Source organism: Somniosus microcephalus, chromosome 5 (genome assembly GCF_052327205.1).
Source record: "Somniosus microcephalus isolate GS21.2 chromosome 5, FLI_Smic_1.0, whole genome shotgun sequence".
NCBI classification, from domain to species: Eukaryota; Metazoa; Chordata; class Chondrichthyes; order Squaliformes; family Somniosidae; genus Somniosus; species Somniosus microcephalus.
Window position 1 is genome coordinate 69785747 of NC_140991.1, and position 26126 is coordinate 69811872.

Genomic DNA, 26126 nt, shown 5'->3' on the forward strand with positions numbered 1-26126 from the left:
TCAGATGTTTAATAACAATTTTAAATCCTTTCAATGTTGAGCAACTTATGCAACATAACCTTTTCAATTAGCTTTCTCTCACATTGTGCCAGGTAAAGTACTGTGTTTGCCAAGGATGTCAGTCATTTCGGGACCACATAGCCTGTAGGCTTTCCATTATTTTTGCTTCCTCAATGTTCAAGACGCAACTTGCTTCAATTGAACAATTTACATATAAAATAGTGCTCTAGAATTCATATAAACAAGGTTTTTAATAAAACAGAATAGCAAATGACATTACAAGCATATAAAAAGACCAACCAGTCCATTGAGTCTGTCCCTTTCAGCTTAGTTGCAACTAGGCAGCAAGACCCCAATGCTCCCCACCCACCAACAGCCTTGTAATCTTCTAAGAGACAAAAAAACAGATTTAAAAATAACCTTGATCAATTCAAGGAAAATGTATTTGGGAAATTACTCTCCAACCCCTGAAGGCAATCAAAATCAAATCCCAGGCGGTAACCATGACCACTAGGTACATTATCCACCTACCTTTTGTACTCGGCAAATCAGCCTCCTCCAGTTCTCTTAGAACATTTGCAGCAAATCTACATCCACTCCACGAGCCGGCAACTTATTTCAAAGGTCACTGACCCCACCCCCGCCCTCTAGAAAAGAAAAGCCACCTGACAGCTAACCTAGTTCCATGCATGCATAACTTAAACGCATTTCCCCTTGTTCTTCCTGGGTTTTAAAGGAAGTAGGTAAGCACATTGCTGACACCCTAACTATAATCTTCCAACGTTCTCTCGATTCAGGAACCGTTCCTTCAGATTGGAAAATTGCACGTGTCACTTTGCTATTTAAGAATGGCGAGAGAGGGAAACGAGGGAATTATAGACCAGTTAGCCTAACATTTGTTGTTGGGAAATTACTAGAGTCTATAATTAAGGATAGGGTGACTGAACACCTCACAATTTTTCAGTTGATCAGAGAGAGCCAGCATGCATTTTTGAAAGGTAGGTCATGTCTGACAAATCTGATTGAATTTTTTGAGGAGGTGACTAAAGTAGTGGACAGGGGAATGTTTATGGATGTTATTTATATGGCCTTCCAGAAGGCATTTGATAAAGTCCCACATAAGAGACTGTTAACTAAGATAGAAGCCCATGAGATAGAAGCCCATGAAATTGAAGGCAAATTATTGACCTGGTTAGGAAACTGGCTGAGCGGCAGGAAACAAAGAGTAGAGATAATGGGGAGGTACTCTAATTGGCAGGATGTGAGTCGTGGTATCCTGCAGGGATCGGTGTTGGGGCCTCAACTATTCACTTTATTTATTAACAACTTGGATGATGGCATAGAAAGCCATACATCCAAATTTGCCGATGACACAAAGATAGGCGGTGTTTTAGGCAGTGTAGATGAAAGCATAAAATTAAAAAGGGATATTGTTGGATTAAGTGATTGGGGAAAACTGTGGCAAATGGATTTCAATGTAGGCAAATGTGAGGTCATCCACTTTGGACCTAAGAAGGATAGAACAGGGTACTTTCTAAATGGTGAAAAGCTAAAAACAGTCCAAAGTGGCGGGGGGGGGGGGGCAGGTACTACATAGATCATTAAAATGTCATGAACAGGTACAGAAAATAATCAAAAAGGCTAATGGAATGCTGGCCTTTATATCTAGAGGACTAAAATACAAGGGGGTAGAAGTTATGTACAAAGCCCTGGTTAGACTACACCTGGAGTACTGAGTGCAGTTCTGGGCACCACACCTTTAGGAAGGATATATTGGCCTTGGAGGGAGTGCAGCGTAGGTTTACATAGAAAAATAGAAGATAGGAGTAGGCCATTCAGCCCCTCGAGCCTGCTGCGCCATTCAATGAGATCATGGCTGATCATCCAAACTCAGTACCCTGTCCCTGCCTTCTCCCTTAAGAAATATATCTAACTCCTTCTTGAATATATTTAATGAATTGGCCTCAACTGCCTTCTGTGGTAGAGAATTCCACAGGTTCACCACTCTCTGGGTGAAAAAATTCCTCCTCATCTCTGTCCTAAATGGCTTACCCCTTATCCTTAGACTGTGACCCCTGGTTCTGGATTCCCCGGCCATCAGGAACATCCTCCCCGCATCTAGTCTGTCTAGTCCTGTTAGAATTTTATAAGTTTCAATGAGATCCCCTCATTCTTCTAAACTCCAGCAAGTATAAGCCCAATTGACCCAATCTCTCCTCATACGTCATTCCTGCCATCCAGGTATCAGTCTGGTGAATAATCGCTGCACTCCCTCCATGGCAAGAACATCCTTCCTCAGATAAGGCGACCAAAACTGCACACAATACTCAGTGTGGTCTCACCAAGGCCCTGTACAACTGCAGCAAGACATCCTTGTTCCTGTACTCGAACCCCCTCGCTACGAAGGCCAACATATCATTTGCCTTCTTAACCGCCTGCTGCACCTGCATGCTTACCTTCAGTGACTGGTGCACAAGGACACCCAGGTCTCGTTGCACTTCCCCCTTCTCCCAATCTATTGCCGTTCAGATAATAATCTGCCTTCCTGTTTTTGCCACCAGTGGATAACCTTGCATTTATCCACATTATACTGCATCTGCCATGCATCTGCCCAATCACCCAACCTGTCCAAATCATACTGGAATTACCAGAATTATACCCTGACTCCAAGGGTTAAATAACGAGGTGAGATTACACAAATTAGGGTTGTTTTCCCTTGAATTTAGAAGGTTAAGGGGTGATCTGATCGGAGTTTTCAAGATATTAAGGGGAACAGATAGGGTAGATAGAGAGAAACTATTTCCACTGGTTGGGGAGTCTAGGACTAGGGGGCAGAGTCTAAAAATTAGAGCCAGACCTTTTGGGAGTGAAATTCGGAAACACTTCTACACACAGGTTGTGAGAAGTTTGGAACTCTTCCGCAAACAGCAATTGATGCTAGATCAGTTGTTAATTTTAAATCTGAGTTTGATAGACTTTTGTTAACCAAAGGTATGGACCAAAGGTGGGTATGTGGAGTTCGGGCGCAGATCAGCCATGATCTCATTGAATGGCGGAACAGGCTCGAGGGGCTCAATAGCCTACTCCTGTTCCTATGTTCCTAACTTATTTAACTCAAATAATCTGTCCACATGTACACAGTCTGGTCCCTTCATGATTTAAAATGCTTCAAGCAAGTCTCCCTAACATTAAAAGTATATATCATAATGTTGGTTTGTCATTCTATGTTATATAATTATTCTTTCTAAATCTTCCATTTTAATAACACTGAAGATTATTATCATTGCATTGAAGGCTAATGGAGTAGTTCTTGTTGACAGAGATGTTAATCCAATTTTAAAAAAAATATTCAGTAGATAGAGCATATGGAGGTGATAGTGTTATGGCTCTCTTATTTTATTCTACAGTCCCTATTCTTCTTCTGCTCTATCCTGCTCCCCACCCTGTACAGTGCTAGGTGTAAACTGCTTTGTGCACAGTATACCCAACACTGAGGATGGGTTCTAACTTTAAATGCTTAGTAATGTAGTGGATTATTTAGCCCTTTTCCTGAATAAGAATTTATAACCTTAAGTGCACAATTCATTTAATTTCCTGACTGACTGACAGTGGGAATGGGAGGGTATATTATTCAGCATAATCTTTTACTGTAGATAAACAAATGGGAAAAAAAAATCCGCTTATTTTGAAGGGATGGTTTCATCTTTCACTTTTGTATAGTACAGGTACCTTGTGTCATGTGACACAAGGTAACATGCATATTGAAAATAATTTGTAACAATTTAATCTCGTGTGTCACCATACTGAATAAAAGTGAAAGTTTGTGAAAGTACACCACATTTGTGCTCCAATTCATAGTGCCAGAGGAGTGGTAGGATGTACAGTACAGCTGATTTCAGTTGTTTCAACTGGGGTTGCCCAGTTGCAATTTCCCACAAGGAGGGATGATCAGACAACAAAATCCCCCAGGTTACAATCTATGTCTTGCAGTTATTGCACAATAGCTATTGGCATACCTATGAGCAGCTCTCCTGTTTTTCCTTTTGTCAGGCACTGAGCAATATAAATTTTGGTTTAAAGATTTGCTAATATTTCACCAAGTTCTCTTAGTTTTTTTTAAGGGACTGTGGCCTAGAAATTCAGTTAAGGCCCGCCAGCAGGCTAACGCCCAAAAGTTAGCGCTGCGCACGGAGCCAGTTGCGCGCGCCAGAAATTCACTTTTAGCGCCCCTAGTCGGAACCGGGCGCTGTTCCAGGGTGTGCCCGCCTCCGCTTGGGGCGCTGAAAGTGAATTTCAGCGCTCCAGCTGCCGCTGCGCCACCCGATGCGGTGCGGCAGGCTGGGGTACTGCAGGCCTCCTCCTTCTCTTAAGGAGGAGCTGCCTGCAGCCGTGAGATCGCCGCTGGATTCTGCCGGCAAATGAGGCCGGCACCACGGAGAAGTGCCGGGCTCGCGGGAATCAGCCACCAATGCCGCGGGGGGGGGGTGGTGTAGGAGGCCGGGGAGGGAGGTGCGGGCAGACGGCCGCCGAAAAAGCGGCCGACCGCACCTCCACCTTAAAGCGCCCCAGTAGCGCAGCAGTACGGCCCCGTTTTTCAAACGCTGTTTGCGGCCGCTGCAGAAGAGGCGGCCGCGACTAAATATGGGGTTTGGCCCGGAAGCGGGGCGGTACCGGGGCACTGCGCACACCGATGACGTCATCGGTGTCGGCGCAGCGCTACCGGCTACCGCCGCCATTACCGCAGCGCTGAATATCAGCGCACCCTCTTACACTGGCGCAGAAACCCTCTTTGGGCGAAAAGTGGGCGCAAAGCCTACTGAATTTCTAGGCCAGCATTTGTTGTGTTGCGCCAATGTATATGCATGTCTGATGTGTATATAGGAAATAGAAGCCTAAGTGCAAGTTGGTACATTTTATTCGGACTTTATCCATGGATAGATGGAAGAGTTCCAGCAATGCTACTTTCAACAATTCTACTTGGTTATTGTGATTGAACAGTTCTTCTGAAATGTCAGGAACCAAATCTGAATGATGATAGGGAACAGCTTTGCAATTTTCCCATCATCATCAAACATGGCAGTCTTGCATGGGGGTGAAAGTCACGGGAAACTGAACACAGAACAGTTTAGCTACATAGCAGCAGTCATCACTCTCAAAGTTGTTTGTGTGAAACACTTTGAAACCATTCAAAGATGTGATAAGGTGCTATATATTTGCAAGTGTTTCTTTCCTACTTGTATAGGAATAATTCCTTTTATGAATTACACAGGATTTTCTTTTATAACGATGCATAGCCTTACAGATGAACCGGCATCATTTTTCAATTGATCTTTTTTCTTGAGGGGTAGAGAAGGATTAAAAGAAAGTTTAATGAATGTAAAAACAAAGTAATCAATTGCCAAGTGAAATTATTTATTTTTAAATATTGCAGCGTGTCGGTGGCAGCATTCGGCCATGGAAGCAAATGTATGTGGTTCTTCGTGGGTGCTCTCTATTCCTGTACAAAGATAAAAAAGACAACACAACACATGCATCTTGCCAAACTGAAGAAGAGCAACCAGTCAGCATCAAAGCCTGCTTGATAGACATCTCCTATAGTGAAACCAAGCGGAAGCACGTGTTTCGATTAACCACTTCCGAATGTGAATACCTCTTTCAGGCTGAGGATCGGGAAGATATGTTGGCATGGATTAAGACCATACAAGAAAACAGCAATCTAGATGATGAAGTAAGTGCATATTGTGATGTGGCAGTAGAACAAAGGGAAATGAGCAACATATCTTCAGCTTTTGCCTCCTCCACATCTAGCTCTTTGAACTCAAAAGTATGCTGTTGCATTAATTTTTTGAACATGTATTTGTATTTTGCAACTGAAGCAGCCATAATCTATCAAAACTTATTTTCAAAATTATGGAAATGCATGCACGTCACTAAGCATGATGGCTTTTAATTGACAAACAAAATTGCATGTGGGTTCATAATTTTATTGGATGCAACATTTACTGCAAAAGTGGTAGTACTTTGTTGTAAGAGAAACAATATATTCTAGAAATATATATATTCATTATTATTTTGCTTTAGTTGCTAGCGTTTCAAAATCTAATATTCTATAAATAAGAGTCCATTCAGGTACCATGTCCAGTTTTCCAGCTTGGCTCAGTTGGTAGCATTTTTACCTCAAATTTGGAGATTGTGGGTTCAATTGCCACTCCAAGGCTTAAGCACATAATCTAGGGTGACAATTCAGTGCTAAAGAGGTTGATTGGTAGTCATTAACAATTATCACATTGTTAAAAGGATACTTACGCTGATGATTACTAGACTTAATTTTCTGTGGCGAGTATAATGCGCAAATACAGCAACTTCATGAGCGGGAAGGTTAAGGACGAGATGCTGTTTTTGCGAAGCTAATGGCAGAGTGGCACAAATTGTCCAGCGATTTGTGGCGATTCACAATTCACAGGTATCTCTTCCTTACCACAAGTTGCTGGCGGATTTGCACATTAATAATGGCGTGCATCGTTCGCATGCCATTACTTTTCAGCAAATTTCGGCCCATTTTTTGCTGTTAATTGAGTGATAAATATTGACCAGAATGCCCAGAGAACCACCTGCTTTCCTTCAAATAGTGTGCTGGGATTTTTTTGTGTTCATCTGAACAGGCTCACAAGGCTTCAGTTTTATATCCAGAAGCACTTCTAACAATGGAGACTCCCTAAGCACTGCACTGAAGTGTCAGCCTGCATTATGTGCTCAAGTCCTGGAGTGGGCCCTGAACCCAGAACCTTCTGACTCGGAAGCAACAGAATTTGCACTTACATTTAAAAGCGCAATTTGAAGTTTATTACCAGACTGTTTGCAACCTTTGTGTCATATTTGACCCCGAGATCATATATACATGTGCCATTACTAAGACCACCTATTTCCACCTCCTGTAACATCACCCGACTCTACCCCACCTCAGCTCATCTGCTGCTGAAACCCTCATCCATGCCTTTGTTACCTCTAGACTTCACTATTCCAACGCACTCTTGGCCAGCCACCCATCTTCCACCCTCCATAGACTTGAGTCCACCCAAAACTCTGCTGCCTTGCCCCTCCCTATCTCGGTAACCTCCTCCAGCCCTACAACCCTCTGAGATATCTGTGCTCCTTCAATTCTGGCCTCTTGCACATCCCTGATTATAATCGCTCCACCATTGGTGGCCATGCCTTCACCTGTCTAAGCTCTGGAATTCCCTCCCTAAACCGCTCCGCCTCTCTTTCCCCCTTTAAGACTCTTCTTAAAACATACCTCTTTGACTAAGCTTTCGGTCATCTGCCCTAATATCACCTTATGTGGCTCGGTGTCAAATTTTGTTTGATAATGCTACTACATTAACGGTGCTATATAAATACAAGTTGTTGTTGTTGTTTAAGTGAAGGTGAAACTTGAGAGTGTGTCATATGAATTTCTTGTGTATGTAGACCCTTCATGTTTGAGCGCTTTATGGAGCATGTACAAGTCTTGCTGCTTTTTAACAAAAAGGATAACTCCGTGGATAAATACACTGCCCAGTGATCTAGTTGGGCAATATAGATCAGAAAACTCTTGCGGTTCCCTCTCTGGTCTGGGCTGAGCTAGCAAATCAGCTGGAGAATTGGTTTGGGTGCTAACCTGGAAAAGGGAACCGAGTTCCCATTCCTGACTGCTGCAGCAAAGCACATAATGTCATTCCATTTTAAAGTACTAAGCCACACCAGATGAAAAGTCCCCATAAACAAAAACAGAAAATGCTGCAAACACCTCAGCAGGTCAGTCAACATCTAGGAAGAGAATAGTCAAGTTATAATTTCAGTAGTAACCCTTTAAAACGCTCCCTGGGGGAGGTCCAAAGATGATTGGGGTCTGGGAGAAGCTTGGGGGGTGGGGGGGCGTGCGTGCGTGGTGGGGACGTGGTGTGCGAAGATGATCGGGGGCCGGGAGAAGCTCTGGGAGGGCCGGAGGAGGGGGTTGGGTGGCAGAGGGTGGGTTAGGCTGGGACCCTGGACCCAGGAGGTAGATGTAAAGACACTTGCCTCCTGGAAGCAGCAGTCCTTGCTTTTTTGTAGCTGGCGAATTTTACGAGGTGTGCAAAACCTGACCAGCTACAGTTAAACACAAAATGGAGGTTAAAGAAGAGGCTTGCAGCCTCATTATAATATTTAAATAGACAGCCCGCCTACTGGCAGCGGGTTGGCTCCGTTAAAAGTGGAGGGAGTGATCGCACGAAGGTCATGCCGTGATAAGATCGGGGGCTGGAGAAGATTGGGGTGGGGTGGGGGGGGAGGATCTGAAGATGATCGGGGGCCAGGACAAGATCTTGGGAGGGGAAGGGTTCCCGAAGATGATCAGGGGCCGGGAGAAGATCTTGGGAGGGGAAGGGTTCCTGAAGATGATCGGGGGCTGGGAGAAGATCTTGGGAGGGGAAGGGTTCCCGAAGATGATCGGGGGCTGGGAGGAGCTCGGGCAGGGCCGGAGGATGGGGGTGATCAAAGGCCCTGGGGTGGGGGGAGGAGGAGGCCTCATGTAGGGATCGGAGGCCTGGCGAGGGGAGGCCTCATGTAGGGATCGGAGGCCTGGCGAGGGGAGGCCTCATGTAGGGATCGGAGGCCTGGCGAGGGGAGGCCTCAAGTAGGGATCGGAGGCCTGGTTGTGGGGGTGGGGTGGTGGGCTCGTGGAGGGATCGGAAGTCTCGGGGGTGGGGGGGGGGTGTGAAGGCCTGGTTTGGGGGCAGGGGGGGTGATCGGAGGCCTCGTGGGGAGGCCTCCGATCACGGAGTGGGTTAGGCAGGGACCCTGGATCCAGGAGGTAGGTGTAAAAGCATTTACCTCCTGGATGCAGCGGTCCTCGGTATGCAAAACCTGACCAGCTACAGTTAAACACAAAATGGAGGTTAAAGAAGAGGTTTCCAGCCTCGTTATAATATTTAAATAGACTGCCAGCCTTCCGTCCCTTCTCCGTTAAAACCGGGAGTGGGTGGGTTGAAGGCGGGTCCAGGTTGGGATTCCAATTTTTAACACTTTAACTACCCACACGCCCTCAACCTACCTGTGTTTTTTTTTTAGGTTAAAATTCCCCCCGTGTGTTTGTGGTGGTTGAGTAAAGACAGGATCAGTCTTTGCTGTGATGCCCTCACTTGTCAAGTAGCCTGCTGATTGTGATTGTTAAACTCGCGTGAAGAACAGCTACTGGGGTGGTATACTGTAGAATTGTACCCCATCAAAAACACTTCATGAAAGGAGGAGAGGAAAATTTTGCAAAAATTGATGAGGCTGTATTGTTTTGGCACCTTGTACAGAAGTTTAACTTCAACGTTAAATCTCCTGTTCAAGATTGTTAAAACACAGTTCAGGATATAGCAAATCTATGATGCGCTTGTTAGTACTTGCAATATTAGTCTCTATTTGTTATTAGTCTCTATTAGTTACCTCCAGCTGCGCTCCATTATGCAACCCATCAATGATGATACTTGGCCACAAATTTACCTTCTCTTTTAATTAAAGTTTATATGTAGAATTACAATATGGAAAAGGCCGTTCAGCCCAACTAGTCCACGTGTTTTTATCCTCCACACGAGCAGTAGTCCTAACCTCATGTACCTGTCCTGTTCCCATTTCTGTTTATTCCCCATTCCTTCAACACCTATTTAACCTATTCTTAAATGTTGGTACGGTCTCTGTTAAAATCACTAACTTTGGTAGAGTATTCCTCCACCTCACAAGCCTATGTGTAAAATGGTTTCTCCTGCTCTCTGTCCTAAATCTCTTGCATTTAATCTTGTATCTGTGCCCCCTCTTTCTTGACTCCCTCAACCAATGGAAACCGTCTGTTTTATCTACTTTGATGTGAGCTAATCTGGCTTGTTTAAAACTTGAGCTTTAAAGCTGTTGGTTCAAACTATATGGTGTTTTATGAATGTCCGGTACAGTTGCAGTAGCATCATTTTAGTTTTTACCATAAGCAAACTTCACAAAGCTTCATGGCTTTGTTACAAGCCCATGTCTTGAGGTGCACACTTAAAAGAACTTAAGCATTTGTACTTTACTATTATGACCTACGATGCACTGCTTTATTGCAAATGGGGGTGAGTTTGTACAAAAAGGAATAATACATGTCTTTAATTTGATTTGTAGGACACTGGAGTTACGAGCAGAGATTTAATTAGCAGGAAGATTAAAGAATACAGTACCATGATGAAGTAAGTAGTCTTGATATCCTGGTCTGGTTTTCAAGGGCCATGATTTCAAAATACAAAATCACCCATTTTTAACAGTCTAACCTATCACCAGACTATGCAGAATGCTTGGAAATCAGAAGCCTTACCTTTTCTGGCACTAGATAATCTATTGAAGATTGTTGAGTAATGGGAGCCAGGTCTATTACTGATATTGATCCATATTTCAGTGAGTACAGTGCTGTAAGGAAAACAAATTCCAGTGCTGTTGATCTTCATTTGGGAATGCTAAAGGGATTATAGTATGCATGCAGTAATTCCAATAAAATGTCTACTTACTGGCGTATATTTTCTTTTCAGTACTTCTGGCAGCAAGACAGAACCATCTCCTAAAACACCTCGCCAGACTCTCAGTATTAGGCAGACCTTCCTGGGATCCAAAACTGATCCAAAGAGCCCACATTCTCCAAAGCAAGAGTTGGAAAGAAAACTTCTAAGTAATGCTTCGTTATATTACCAAAACTCTCCAGTACTGGTTTGCTTTAAAAAGTTTTCTACTGTACAATTTGCTTCATTTAAGTGAATACTTCTTATTATCGTCTACTTCATTTTAATAAGTTAACTATTCTGTTAAATGGGTAGAAATTCAGTCATTTATCCAGTTAACCAGATAATTTTAGCTATTATTTTAATACTTTTTTGACTAGATTACACATTGTATCACGTGTTTCCACCTTAGTTACTTCATATTAATTGCAGTTTGCCTCAATATCCCAGTAATAATATGAGCAATCGATATTTAAGTACAATTTCAAAATCTGCAGACAGTACCAAATTGAGAGGTGTAGTTGATACAAAGGAAGAATGCGACACAATACAGGAAGGCATTAATAAAATTGCAGAATGGGCGTGTAATTGGTAAATGAATGCCAACATAGATAAGTGCGAGATGGTACATTTTGGTAGGAGGAATAAGGAGGCCAAATACTGCTTGGATAATGAGAGTCTGAATCGGGTAGAGGAGCAAAAGGATCTAGGGGTACAGATACACAAATCACGAAGTAGCGATGCAGGTTAATTAGGTCATTAAAAATAACAAACCAAGCACTGGGGTTCATTTCTAGAGGGATAGAATAGAAAAGCAGAGAAGTTATGTTAAACTTGTATTGAACCTTGGTTAGACCACATTTGGCATATTGTGCACAGCTCTGGTCTCCATGTTATTTAAAAAAAGATATGGAGGCATTAGTGAAGATGCAAAAATGATTCACAAGGATGATATCAGAACTTTAGATATACTCATCAAGAAAAGCTGAGGGGTTTTACTCTGGAATAGAGAAGGCGGAGGGGTGATCTGATAGAGGCCTTTAAGTTAATGAAAGGGTTTGATAGGTTAGACATAGAGAAAATATTTCCACTTGTAAGGGGAGTCCAAAACCTAGAGGTCATAAATACAAGATAGTTGCTAATAAATCCAATAGGGAATTCAGTAGAAACATCTTTACCCAAAGAGTGGTAAGAATGTGGAACGTGCTACCACAAGGAGTAATTGAGGCAAAGAGCAACAACAACTTGCATTTATATAGTGCCTTTTAATGTAGTAAAACATCCCAAGGTCCTTCACAGGAGCAATACTAAACAAAATTTGACACAACTCGAGCCACATAAGGAGCTATTAAGACAGATGACCAAAAGCTTGGTTAAAGAGGAAGGTTTTAAGGAGCATCTCAAAGGAGGAGAGAGAGGCAGAGAGGTTTAGGGAGGGAATTCCAGTGTTTAGTCACTTGGCAGCTGAAGGCACGGCTACCAGTGGTGGAGCGATTTTAAAATCGGGCATGCGCAAGAGGCCAGGATTGGAGGAGCGCAGATATCTCGGAGGGTAGTAGGGCTGGAGGAGATTACAGAGATGGGGAGGGGCAAGGCCATGGAGGGATTTGAAAACAAGGATGAGAATTTTAAAATAGAGGCATTGCCGGATCGGGAGACAATGTAGGTCAGCGAGCACAGGTGTCACGGGGGAACGGGACTTGGTTCGAGTTAGGAGGGGAGGCTGGCTGGGGGAGCATTGGAATAGTCAAGTCTAGAGGTAACAAAAGCATGGATGAGGGGTGCCAGCAGCAGATGAGCTTTGGCAGGGGTGGAGTCGGGTGATGTTACGGAGGTGGAAGTAGGCTGTGTTGGTGATGAAGTGGATATGTGGTTGGAAGCTCATCTTGAGGTCATCTATGACACCAAGGTTGCGAACGGTGTGATTCAGCCTCAGACAGTTGCCAGGCAGAGGGATGGAGTCGGTGGCTAGGGAACGGAATTTGTGGTGGGGGCCGAAGACAATGGCCGGAATTTTCCCCTATAAAAAAAAAAAAAACGGGTGGGTTTGGAGCGTGGGGGCAGTTAAATTGTTAAAAATGGGATTCCTGACCTGATCCTGCCTCCAACCCGTCCACTTCCGGTTTTGCTGGAGCGGGCAACCAACCCGCTCCTGGGGGGCATTGCCTTAATTTAAATACTGTAATGGGGCTGGAAGCCTCTTTTTTTCCCCCCTCCATTTTGAATTTAACTGCCTGTTTGTAACCACAATTTGTGAAACACGGCAGTTAAACCAAGGCGGGGACTGCTGCATCTAGCGGGTAAGTGGCTTTATACCTACCTCCTGGATCTTCCAGGGTCCCTTTCTTAACCACCACCTGTGATTGGAGACCCTCCTCATGAGGCCTATCCCCACCATGAGGCGTGTTCCCCACCACACCGATGATGCTGAGGCCAGCCTCAATCCTCCAGTGGCCAGCCCCAATCCTCCAGTGGCCAGCCCCGATCCTCCTCCCCCCCCCCCCCCACCCCCCAACGAACATCGATCCCCGATGCTGCTCTCTTTTTCTCCCCCCCCCCCCCCCCCCCCCCACATCGCCAATGCTGAATGCCGACTCCCCCATCCCCGATGCTGAACTCCTCCTGCGACCCGCCTGCAGCCAGTCAGCCTCTCAATCTGGCTGGCTGCGGGCGGGAATCCAAGGCCTCACATGCAAATCAGGCCCTGCCGACTTTAACGGCCTCCCTGGTTTCCCGCCCGCCTCGGAGGCCCCCAACCTGCCTCCCTGGAGAAAATTCCGGCCAATGGCTTTGGTGTTCCCAATATTCAGTTGGAGGAAATTTCTGCTTATCTGGTACTGGATGTTGGACAAGCAATCTGACAAATTATGCATTTAAGGGGATGCTAGAAAAGTACATGAGGGAGAAAGGAATCGAAGAATATGCTGATGGAGTTAGATGAAGAGCAGTGGGAGGAGGCTTGTGTGGAGCATAAATGCTGGCATAGACCAGTTGAGCCGAATGGCCAGTTTCTGTGCTGGAGACTTGATGTAAAGTTCCAATAGTTAAAATCTGGTGCATTACTGGCAAGATTGTTTTAGGTGCAGTTTTGCAAGCCATAAAACCTATGTGAGGATGTGATGCACATGAGATTTTACAATATTTAGGAAGTTTTACTGAAAAATTTGAAAGTGAATTTTCATAAAATAACGAGATGTAACAAACCTGGTAATTCACAAAGTAAGAAATGACTACATGCCATTTAAATGTTCACTTGAAACGATATTGATTGCAAACATTTTTATTTGCACTAAGAACGTATACTACAGTAGTATTATTACAAAAGTTAAGTATTTGAATGAGGATCTGAACATAGATTATTCTGAAATCCAACATTAATTGTGAATCACTTTACCTATTATGCTGGGTCTTTCCTGTTAATGATGCAATTTTTAGCAAAGATTCCTTTTGCTGTGTAATCATAACAATGGGAGGTTGTTTTGCCATTCAGATGACACAAGCCCACCAAAAGACAAGGGAACATGGCGAAGAGGCATTCCTAGCCTAATGAGAAAAACCTTTGAAAAGAAACCAGGTCCTGGTGTAACGTTTGGTGTCAGGCTAGATGATTGTCCACCAGCTCTTCACAATAAGGTATAATGAGTCCAATGAAGAATGTTGTGAAGATGCAGTTGGTATTTTTATTTTATTTATGATTTAATCGCTGAAGAAACCAGGTCTTCCTACAAAGAGAGAACATTTTCTTAATAAGCCCTCCTGAAAACAGGCTCACTAACAATTTTCTCTCTCTACATGTTTATCACTTAGCAGAACAGGTTGCAAATGCCAGTGTGCCCTACATTATTAATTGTACTTTTCATCAGTTTCCATGCTGAATTCCAATAAAAGCAGCATAATGTTAGAATTATTAGAATTAGTCATTGGATTTTCCCCTTATCCAAATGGGGTTTATCCTGAACTGTTCTGATAATTGACATTTCACTATCACCTCTATTGTGAGTTTATGTACTTTTAAATGCTTTATTTGCTTCCCCTATTTTTGGACATTTTCCTCTCCTTTTCTCCCATCACTGGCATATAAAATTGTGGAACTCAAGTTATCCGTTATCTTAATGGTTCCGGACTAATGCAAGAATACCAATGTGGTTTTAGGCATTTTTATTCCACTAGGGATCTTGCTGTCCATATTATACATCTTACAAACTTTGGCTCTTGAGCACTTCATTTGCCATTGCCTTGGCAATCTCCAAAGCCTCGACATTGCATGCCATGATATGCCCCTCCCAGCATACCAAAGTAGTGTTCATGACTAACTAGTTTCCTCTCTCATTACTCTGTATTATGATTAATGCTCCATCCTCTGACTCCTTTTCCATTAACTCAGATTCTTCACTTTGTTCGTTATATTAATACATCCTCTACTCATCATCCAACCATATTCCCTCTATAATAATTCCATTCATCAACTTCCTTCAGATTATAACCTCCCCCCCCCCCCCCCCCCCCCACAACCTCCAGTACTTGAACAATGCAGTGATTCAATTCCCACATCTTAATCTCTTCCATTGCTTTTGGGACAAAGAAATCATTCAGAACGTCACCGTTTCTTTATTTGTTACATAAGTGAAATCAGCAGCTACCTCTTTCGGATGGGATGTTCAACTGAGGCCCCGTCTGCTCTCTCAGGTGGACATAAAAGATCCCATTACACTATTTCGAAGAAGAGCAGGGGAGTTATCCCAGGTGTCCTGGCCAATATTTATCCTTTAATCAACATCACTAAAGCAGATTATGTGGTCATTACCACATTGCTGTTTATGGGAGCTTGCTGTGCACAAATTGGCTGCCGCGTTTCCTACATTACAACAGTGACTACACTTCAAAAAAGTACTTCATTAGCTGTAAAGCGCTCTGGGATGTCTGGTAGTTGTGAAAGGTGCTATATAAATGCAAGTCTGTCTTTTATGACTTTACTAAGCAGTATGATGGTCTCTATCATGCTAATCTCTTTTATACCCAACAGCTCTTAAATTTCTGTAAAGTCCAAATCTGGCCAAAATTTGAATAGTGCTTTCCTATTTGTGGAGCTTCTAATACTTACACTCCTGGACTTGTCATCTGATACATGATCCCTTCACCATTAGTGTTCAGTGTCTTGCTCTCTCTACCTTTCCTGTCTTTCTCTATTTTATTAGTACTGCTTTGCTCTGAGCTTTCCTTTCTCCTTGCTTCTACATTACAAATATGTAATATCTGCTGTGTTCATCTTCCTTCTATGCCCTCGGGACTAATTCTGCAGTCTTCCACTCTAACTCACTTTTTCAAAACTTGGAAACATCTTACCTCCCCTACTCTTTCTTATGATGATCAGGCTTTTAAAACTCAAACCTGAGGTCAACTACTTGCTACTTCCTGATTTACTTTGCTTTCTCTTTTACTCTTATGAACCTCACTGGTGTCCTGTATCAAACATCTTCAGTCTTGATCCTTCATCCTGATTTTTTCTTAAATAAATTACCAATCGAGATTGGATGCTCTTTTCATACCATTTATCATCTTTGCTGCAAACTGACTTCCAGAAGCTTTAGAAGAAAAGTGTAAATTCATTTTGTTGGAGTGAGAGGGATGATCATGTTCCCTCAAGTGAGCACATCACCGTCAGTGATTTTTAACTAGCATAATAAACAAGACCTTCAAAAATATCTCTGATCCTGACGTGCTTATTAGATTAGATGATTGAAATCCCTACCACGCATTGCAGTGGTTCAATAAGAAGGTCTCACAGAATCACAGAAACCCCACAGTGCAGATAGAGGCCATTTCGGCCCATCGAGCCTGCACCGACACATATCCCACCCGATCCCCGTAACCCCACGTATTTAATCCCCCTAACACTAAGGGTCAATTTATCATAGCCAATCAACCTAACCCGCACATCTTTGGACTCCTACCACCTTCTTGGAGTAGCTAGGCATGAGGAATAAATGTGCCCTTGACAGCGTCACCATATCCTGTGAACAAAATAAGAAAATACCATCTGCCTAAGCTGAGGCTTTAACATATGGGGAATGGTGGAAGGGAACGACAGTGCAATTATTGTGTGGCACTGAAATGGCTTTAAAGCCTCTCTTAACTAAATTGTTAATTGTACTACTCAAATGTAGTTTTACAAAAAGCAACAGATATATTTCAAAACTTATTTCATGTTGTGTTTTCTAGTATGTACCACTGATAGTTGAGGTTTGCTGCAATTTGGTTGAAGAAAAAGGACTCGAGTACACTGGAATCTACAGAGTCCCAGGAAATAACGCTGCTATCTCGAGCTTACAAGAGGAACTCAACAAAGGAGTGACTGATATTGATCTTTTGGATGATGCAAGTTTCTAAAACTTTCTGTTTGAGTGCCTTTATAAATATTTGCATAAATGTGCTTAAAAATTAATGGAAATAAAATTGTTTCCCTCTAAAATGTTTCAAAACACAGAAATGGCGAGATCTGAATGTTATCAGTAGCTTACTGAAATCCTTCTTCAGAAAACTTCCGGAGCCCCTCTTCACAAATGGTAAGTATGTCTCTGATTGTTGTATTCCATTTTGAATCATTCTTGTATGGTGCTGATGCAAAAATAGGATTTTCCATTTTAGAACTAAAGGACATTGGCAGAGCTTGTTTTAGAAAATGTAATCATTGTAACCTGTTTCGGTGGCCTACAGAAGGGATATATGGCCTGTGATGGTTTTTTTTTTAAGTTTCATTAAAGTGTGCAAAAGTGCAGGACATTGATGAGTTGCATCAGTGTGAACCAGTTTATGCCGAGTATCTTTTCACTAAGCTGGAAAATTCTTTAAGATAACCTGTTCACAGAGGAGCTGGGTTAGGGGCAAGAGAATATCTTTTAATTTTGGGTTGGGGGGGGAAGAGAATATCTTCTAATTTTTATTTGAAGCTTGTTAACTTTGTATTTTTTCTATCAGTTTCTGTACCCTGTTCAAGCTAGGTAATCTGCTTGCAGCTACTTTATCCATTCTTGACAGAATTTTGCAAACCTGGATTGTCTTCTGTCATTCTGTTCGCTAATGAAAACAAACTGACTGATCATTTCTCTTTTAGCTGGAAAATGGGATTAGGCTGGATAGCTCTTTTCCGGCCGGCATAATCACAATAGCCCAAATGGCCTCCTTCTGTGCCGTCCCAGAATCAGCCTGGTCACTCGTCTACAAACTCTCCACAATTCATCAATGTACTTTAGAAAGTAGGAAATCATAAATTGCACATAATAACAACTTGCATTTCTATCATGCCTTTAATGTAGTAAAACATCCTAAAGTGCTTACAGTCTGGCAGAATCCTCATCAATGATATTTTAGAATTATATAGTCAAATGCTCTTGTGATGTATCCTAGATGATTAGATTAAGCACATAACATAGGGAATAAGAAAATCCAAAGTGAGAAAGAGCCACTTGACCCCACAAGCCTGCTCCACCCACAGCCCATGAGTTATTATTCTGTCATGGACTTCCCTCCCACGCAGCTCTTAATTTCTTACTTTAGGGACATTCAGCCTTTTTGGTTTGAGTGGATAGTTCTGTGATTGGTCAGTAATTGGCCACAAATCCTTTTCTACCTTTGCAGATGGAGGACACTTCATCTAGTGCAGAGGGCAGATCAGCTGAAAGATTTGTTGATACTATGAATGACTGACTGTTTCCTAAAACATCATGTTAGTGAGAAGACTAGGGATAGTCGATTACTTAATCTAGCTTTTAACAGTGACCTGAATGCACTATCTGACCTCCATGTGGGGAACACCTGGGCAGCAGTATAATTAGATTTCATCTTAATGTCCTTGACTTTAGTTAGACCTCATCTTGAAAACTGTGATGGTCCCCTCACATGCTGAGGCCCTTGAAAAGATTCAAATGAGGACCACTAGAATGACCCATAATTTAAAAGCCCAAAGTTATCACATTAGGCTTGGAGAGATTTATTTTGTGTTTAAAATGATGAAGGCACCAGAATGTATCTAAGTGGACAGACGATTTGAAACAGATAGGTTGGGGAAAGTGAGGGGTTACATATATAATCTTTTCAAGCATAGGATTAGGTTGGATATCGGGAGATTTTTCTTTATGCAAAGGGTTGTTGACATTTGGAACAAGTTACCAGCTCATGTAGTGAGTGCAGATTCACTTCAACAGGTCAAAAAGGAGCTGGTTGAGTTCCTTGCTGTGGCCAATATCACTGTGTACAGAAGGTAGGTTAGACGTTACGGTCACTGATCTCCTGAAACTTATTTTGATTACTTTCAGGGGCCGGAGAGGAATGTCCCAGATAATTTCCCCCTGAATTGACCTAGGGTTTAAAAAAAAAATGTTAACCTCTTCTAAAGATTACATGACTACAAGTGAGAGGGTAAACTAGGAGTCATGATGCTTAGTTGCAGCATGACTGATGAATCAATCAGTCTTTTCCTGTCCATCTTTTCGTATGTTCATTGTGTATATGTTTTCTGTTCCATTGTGTATTAATGTAGGTTTAACTACATTTAAAAATTAATAGACCACTATCTAGTTCTAGTAGAATAGTCGTTTTTCTTTTCATAAGTAAAAACAATGGTTCTTGTATTGTAGACTTTGTATTAGAAGTTAGTTAGGGAAATGTATTTTTTTTGTCGTTCAGCTACAGAAAATTCCAGTATGATCATTCCTTTTTATGAAGTATGCAGTTAGGTTTTGGGTAAGACTCTCACTCTGAAGCAGACAATGCAACTTTTACTGAAGGATCATTTTCAGCTTTCAGAATCCAATTACAGGAAACTCTTTTTTTATACGGGACCGGCGTGGTGCCAGTTTATCAAAGTCCGGATTACAGAGAGGTATAGTAAAAGGTACGAGAGCTCCATACACAGCAACAAATCCAGGCTTCCCTGTTGCTTAGCAACAGGTGCAGGAACCCCAGCCACAGACCAAGCGTCCCTGTTGCTTAGCAACAAGTGCAGAAACCCTGTTTACACAGCCACAGATCCAGGAACGGTCACTAATATGAAGTAAAACTTACCTGAACCCACTCCTGAATTTTGCCGGTTAAGAGATTTCCGGTTATTTAGGTGCCGGTAAATCGAGAGTTTCCTGTAGTTTGTTGACCTGACGGTTTGAATAACTGATTTGAATTTATTGCTTGCTGAAGAAACTTGGGTGGTGCTGTTGGTGTTATTTCAACTATGGAAGTTTGTTCAAATCTGGTCCACTAACTTACAACAGGTCTACATTGAATGTGTTTGGGTAACATTGACCAGTTCCTATTGACTATACCCATGATATTATAGCCTGCTGATTTCAAAATTGTAGCATTCTCCAAAGAATGCCTATTTAGGGAAGTATTGTCTTCAACATTACATTACCGACTTCACTGTATTGCTAATTGACATCCTAAAACAATTTATTTGTGTGTTATAGACAAATATGCTGATTTCATAGATGCCAACAGAAAAGAGGATTCAGTGGATAGACTCAGGACCTTAAAAAAATTGGTAATCCTCATCCGTGACTGGTATAAATTTACATATGTTTGATATTCAATCTGTTGTCTATATACTAAAATTGTTTTGATGCCAAAACTGTTTCAGATCCGAGATTTGCCAGATCATCACTATGAAACATTGAAATTTCTCTCGGCACATCTGAAGACAGTAGCAGAAAACTCTGAAAAAAATAAGGTATCTCTTTTCAAATTCCATCAATACTTTGAATCTGTGTATGTGTGCATTTTTAAAAAGTTAAATGAAAATTAGGAATAGAATGGGTTTCTCAATTTGCCTCCTTAGTTTAAGATTTTGACCTGCAGCAGTGATGGTCAGCTTTAACTCCCTGCTGTTATTTAGAATTCATTTTTGAAATCTAGAATGATGTCTAAGATATTAATTTGCTTATTAGTTATGGAGCACTCAGCTTTGCTAATATCACAAAATATTATAGCCAGATATGTCATTGTAATTCATTGTTTCTAATGAAATTAAATTTGAGAAATATGTGTTGTCATAGTTAACAATGCTGTCCATCATTAATAATGGTATGTAGTTGGTGTGATATATTGCAGTGTAATGCTTTCAAATAGCTTGTTATTTTAAAAGATGTAAAACTGTTGTGCCCTCAGATGGAGCCCAGAAATCTGGCAATTGTATTTGGTCCAACCCTCGTCAGAACATCGGAAGACAACATGATGCACATGGTTACTCACATGCCAGATCAATACAAAATAGTGGAAACACTCATACAACATGTATGTTTCTTTTGTTTTGCTGCATATTACAATTAGCCATTTGCTAGAGATTGTTTGAATCAGCAACTAAGCTATAACAAAAATCAATTTGTTTACGTTTTTCAGTATGACTGGTTTTTCACTGAAGAAGGTGATGAAAATGCAACCGTAAGTAGTAATAATTTCAAGGCATACTTAGAGATGTGCAACAGACCAAACTGGAACTGATGTCAATCTCACTCGGTATCCTTCCTATAATAATGTTGATGGTTTTAGTAACCCTTTTCCAGGTGATTTATTTTTGGGTTAATAGGTTTTTTATATACTTAAGTTTATTTTACATAGGATTACATTTTGTCATAGTTTTTAACTTGGCACACTCGTATGTTATAACAAATTCTTATGAAAGAAAGCTATTAAAACTGAATTTTAATCAATACAGTGCACCCTCACTGCCTGCATTTAAAAGGTTAAAATCTATTGCTGTTGAAATTTGCTGGTTTGATATTGTGCAAATTAGTCACTTTAAATAAATGAAGTCTAAAAGTAAAAGATTTGATGGAAATACAATGGTGCAATGCTGCTGTTTGTAAAGGTAATGGCACTTAAAAAGTGAAGTTGTGCTAGAAAATGTAAAGAAGCAACTGTGCAGCATTTATCTGTTGCTGTTCTTAGTTTTCAAAGTTTGGAAGGGTGCTTTATTACAGAAAGATATTAATACAATGGCTCTCGCTATTCGGAGACCTGCACCGTAAGTGTCAAGTGCAAATTCATACTTTAGAACACTGATTTTGTATAAAGCAAAGGGATGAGGAAAGTTTTATTAACTCTTGACAGATGCATTATATGAAAATTATAGATGCCTAGTAAAACTAATTTTTTTATGTGAATAAATAAATGATGTGATTTAAGAGGATGCTAAAATCTGTTTGTTCTACTCTACGTGTTCTCGGCTGAAATCCAAATGATCTTCCCTTGCTGCATCTTTTAAAGCCATGCTTTGGTCTTTCTCCTGCCATCAGTATTAATTATAAATGTGTGGTGCTTCACTGTGAGAGAAAAGTAAGCTTTTTTAACAGACTGTCATTATTTTGGAAGAATCTGATTCTTGCCTTGCAAGTTTTGGAGAGCTCTCTAATTTTTTTGTGACTGATTCTGCATTTAAATTCTGAATTAGGTATAGAAAACCTCTCCCAAATTTGGAGGAAGAGGAAGGAGGGGATCTCCTACTGGACCCTGTTAATTTTACCAATTTTATTTCAGAAAATGACTTATGAACAGACTCCTGTGATTCATGAATGTTATTGAAGTAAAATAGACAATTCAAAATCCAGAGGCTAAAGCAGATTTAAAAAAATAAAACTTTTTTTGTCCAAGTGTCTCAGTTCTTAACATAGAGACAAAATCAGTAGCACCTTTTTAGGGAATGTTTTCCTGGTGCTACTTGTGGCTCCATATCTAACATTGGGTTTAGAGAGAGGGGCAAACATGCTTTGAAAACAAACCCCATCAAATTATCAACATTGACACCATTACCTGGGAAAAAAGGGCAAATAATAATACTCTGTTAGCCACTATCTTAAAACAACTGTGTTGGTGCATGGTATTCAGCCCAACACCTTGGTGCCTGTAAATAGTCACAAATGTCATGGTATGTCTGACATTCTTCCCCACCCAAGAGAAAACTGGGGAAACATTGATGAGCCACTTGCGAGGTAACTAAATAGCACATTACACCTTTCCTCTTAAGGGAGTTAATAGCTGTTGTCTGACTTCCTAGAGGCTACTGGTGTAAGCAAAGCTGAGTATTCAGGTACATCATTGTCAGCTTGCAAACTGTCAAGAATCTTACAGATTATTAGATCTTGTAAATTGTATGCTGAACAGGCATGATTGCTTCTAGTGTTAGAACCAGTCCTTCAAAGCTGACATTTGGATTACCAAGCTTCTGATCTCCTACACTCAAAAGGAGGAAGAATTAATAAATATAAAACTTAATACAGTGCACATCTGAGCTGGAGGAGGTGTAATTTTGACGAGTTTAGTGCCAGTTTTTTTCAAAGTTGACAGTACTGAACTTTTTGGAAACCGATGGGGACTTCTCTGTAATCCTTTGAGAATTTGAGGTGCATTTGTGCATCTTTATGTCCAAGGAATGGATAGATTTAACATAAAACCTTCTATGCCTGGCAGAATGAGCAACTGTCTTGAATACCCAATTTCCTCAGATTTTGGTTTTATTTGATATCCAAATTTGGATTAGAAAACCTCTACTAATATCATTGATCCTAGGGAATGAGTTTGCAAACTGGTGACCAAGCATGTACAGTGTATCTCAAAGGCCCCCCCCCCCCCCCCATTGCCATCTACTGGCTGAATAATCAACTTGTAAGAAATTTGATTTAAAATGTGTATTTTACTTTTTTTTTACAAGTAAATGCTGTAATCCTTAAAATAGAGTTAAAAGTATATAATATAAATTACAGTTTTATATTTTCTAAGACTTTTTTTTGCACCATGTTCAAAACTAGACAAAAAGGTGTTATGCCACTAATTGGCCATGTGTTCCTGGTTATTTGAAATCATACATTTTGCTAACATCCTATAGGTTTCATTTTAGCATTACTAGGGAAGAGTCCTGTTTTGTCAAAAGGGAATTGGGCCTTGCAAAATTCAATACTAAGATTTAAACTCTTTTCATACATCACATTCAGTGTTTTTGACAAGAAGTTGTCTTCTAGGACACAGTGGGGAAAAGTCACATGGGTCTTGGATGATAAATGCCCCAGAGAGAAAGTACGACCCCACCCAGCTGCCAGTTATATTACTTATTCGTAGTGGAGTAAGCATTCACTCAAAGAATAGCTATTGCACTTAAAGACAAGCAACCTACCTTTTTTCAGAAGGGTCCCAGACCTGAAACGTTAACTCTGTTTCTCTTTCCACGGATGCTGCCTGGCCTGCTGAGTGTTTCCAGCATTTTCTGTTGTTGTTTTACCTTTTTTCAGACCCTGGTTCATTGATGAAGATGTGCTAGTAAATGACAATCTTGCCATACTGGAGAATGTAGAAGTTTAGTGTTCATTTGGACTTGGGTTACTGGTGTGTTTTTTTTCCAGTAAAAGAAAAAACAACTTTCTGATCTTCTTACTCTTGTGAATGTAGACACCAGTCCAGGAAGAAAGCACAGTTGATACACAGCCAGTGCCAAACATAGATCATTTGCTAACCAACATTGGGAGAACAGGAACTACTCCGGGAGATGTTTCAGGTAACTGCCTGAACAAGACACTGCAGAGTCCGGTAACAGACAGTGTCATTGTTACTGACCAGCTTCCTACGGAAGTAGACAGTTCAAGATTGAAATGCTTGTATTTGCCCATTCAAAACTGCAAATACTTGTAGAGGGGTAAAAATTGCTGCAATTTGTGAAACAACGATAACCTCAAATTCTGTACTTAAAAGTGTTGAGGTATATTGTTTCTTGGTTATCTGTGATTACAGTTTGTTTTTAAAAGGCAAATGGTTTTATATAGTACTGTAACATTGTGATTTTTATATATATATATTGTGCTATGCACATTTTTAAGTTATAATGTTTTCAGGAATCTCAATTTTCATTATTTATGTATATGGTGACATACTTTATTGGTAATTATTGCAATGGTATCTGAAAAATGAGCTTTTAATTTAAAATCTGAGTGTAAACTTTAGACTTATCTAGTTGGTGGTTGAATGCTTGTTACTGTACTTTTGTCTGATCTTGTCTGTGGGACTCTGTGTGAATGTGTTAGTTGGACAGTATCACTTTTTTGTCATGTACTTGGGTGGGATTTAAGTTACCTAGTCAAACCTGCACTGAGTTATTTTACTTCCTTTCTCTAGCCTGTTGCAACTTAACTGAATCAAATGACACTCTTTTATTTTGGAGTAACAGTATTTTCACTGGGTTTAAAAACAATTGAAAAAGAAACCTACAAATCTGAGGCATTTTAAAATCATGTTGCATTAATTTCATTCTGAGATGTGCAACGTAGTTTGAGCAAGTGAATAAGAAAAGCGACACTGATTCTTTAAAGCACGTTATCTAACTCCTAACTAAATGCACTTAAAAGGTTTGATTCAAGTAATGTGATCCAGCGTAGTTTTTATTACCAGAAGAATTTTAGCGAATTTATTTATATATATATAAATATATTATATCTCAGTGTGCAAGTTTTGTGACCGTATTCTATAAATTGTTATTAAAATTGCACAATAATTTATACTTTAGTCTGGTAATTTTGTGTTTATGCTGTGCCATTTCTTTTTATCTTCTGACCTTACTCTCAATATCATTAACCTAGGCCTGGTTTGGAGGAAGTTTCTGTCCATTAATGTGAGCTTGTCATCCTACCCACTGTCGAACTAACCCAGCATGTTCTTTTCCCAAACTTGTCAACTTTGTCACATAGCTCCTGTCTGAGTGTTAAAGGGTTTTTTCCAGCATTTACACATACTGATCTTGAAACAGGCGAAGTTGGAGGAGTCTATCACACTGTGATGTCACTGATGGATTCTGTGATGTCACTGATGGACAGCTGGAACTGTAGGAAGAAGGAGGATTGTTGCCCTCATTGTAGCTGCCTAGTCTGCAGAAACCCCCGTTTCTTGTAAATGGAAAATTATCGTCTGTGATGTAAATTTGCTGTTATGATTATTTTAAAAAGACCAATACTACTTTCTTAAAGTCTTTCTGCTGTTTCTTATCATTTCTGAAGCAGACCCTGAGGAGAAATAGCATGGTATGGTCTATTAGTTTTTATAGTCATGTAGCATAAACCATGTTTCAAAAGGGGTGTGGCTGGGGGCTCAGCTCTTGGTCTGGCTCACAGACTTGCAAAGTGAATTGCAGGAATAGTTTTAATATACTAATAGTTTTAAAATATTAAAATATATTAAAAAAAATAATTGGAATTTTGCTAGCCCCTTTCTGCCCCCTCTCATAATTTTATAGCCGCAGCTGTTGCCCCATAGTAAATCTCTTTTTGCAGCTTTCATTCTACATTTCATCGTGCCCTTCTTGTCAAATTTGTAAGTCAGATGCTCCTATATGGATTATAGAAATATAACTCAATTGAATATATCTGGACTATTTTCATTATAACTAAAATAAAAGCTAGATTACTGTTTCTGTGTTTGAGGTCTGTGCATTCTTGTTTCGCTCTACAATCGTTTGCCTTACTTTCTTATGCAGTAAGTAACAATTGTAAAGCGTCTTTTAAAGTGGCATCTAATAGTTGTAGACCCCTTAGACTGATGTATACATTTGTGTAGATGTAACTCAGAAACTGCTGGTGTATT

The 26126-nt window shown here is 40.8% G+C and overlaps 1 protein-coding gene across 4 annotated transcripts in view; it reads left to right on the plus strand.

Moving 5' to 3' along the window:
* arhgap21a (Rho GTPase activating protein 21a) overlaps window positions 1–26126 on the plus strand; it is a 276620-nt gene that overhangs the window by 237913 nt on the left and 12581 nt on the right. For all 4 annotated transcript variants that reach the window (XM_085987749.1, XM_085987750.1, XM_085987751.1 and 1 more), the window contains 11 exons: window positions 5432–5728; window positions 10156–10220; window positions 10557–10693; window positions 14014–14156; window positions 16743–16898; window positions 17008–17086; window positions 19982–20055; window positions 20152–20241; window positions 20679–20804; window positions 20910–20951; window positions 23949–24054. In XM_085987749.1, the coding sequence (XP_085843875.1) occupies window positions 5432–5728; window positions 10156–10220; window positions 10557–10693; window positions 14014–14156; window positions 16743–16898; window positions 17008–17086; window positions 19982–20055; window positions 20152–20241; window positions 20679–20804; window positions 20910–20951; window positions 23949–24054 (1315 nt within the window). The remainder of the gene's footprint in view (window positions 1–5431; window positions 5729–10155; window positions 10221–10556; window positions 10694–14013; window positions 14157–16742; window positions 16899–17007; window positions 17087–19981; window positions 20056–20151; window positions 20242–20678; window positions 20805–20909; window positions 20952–23948; window positions 24055–26126) is intronic.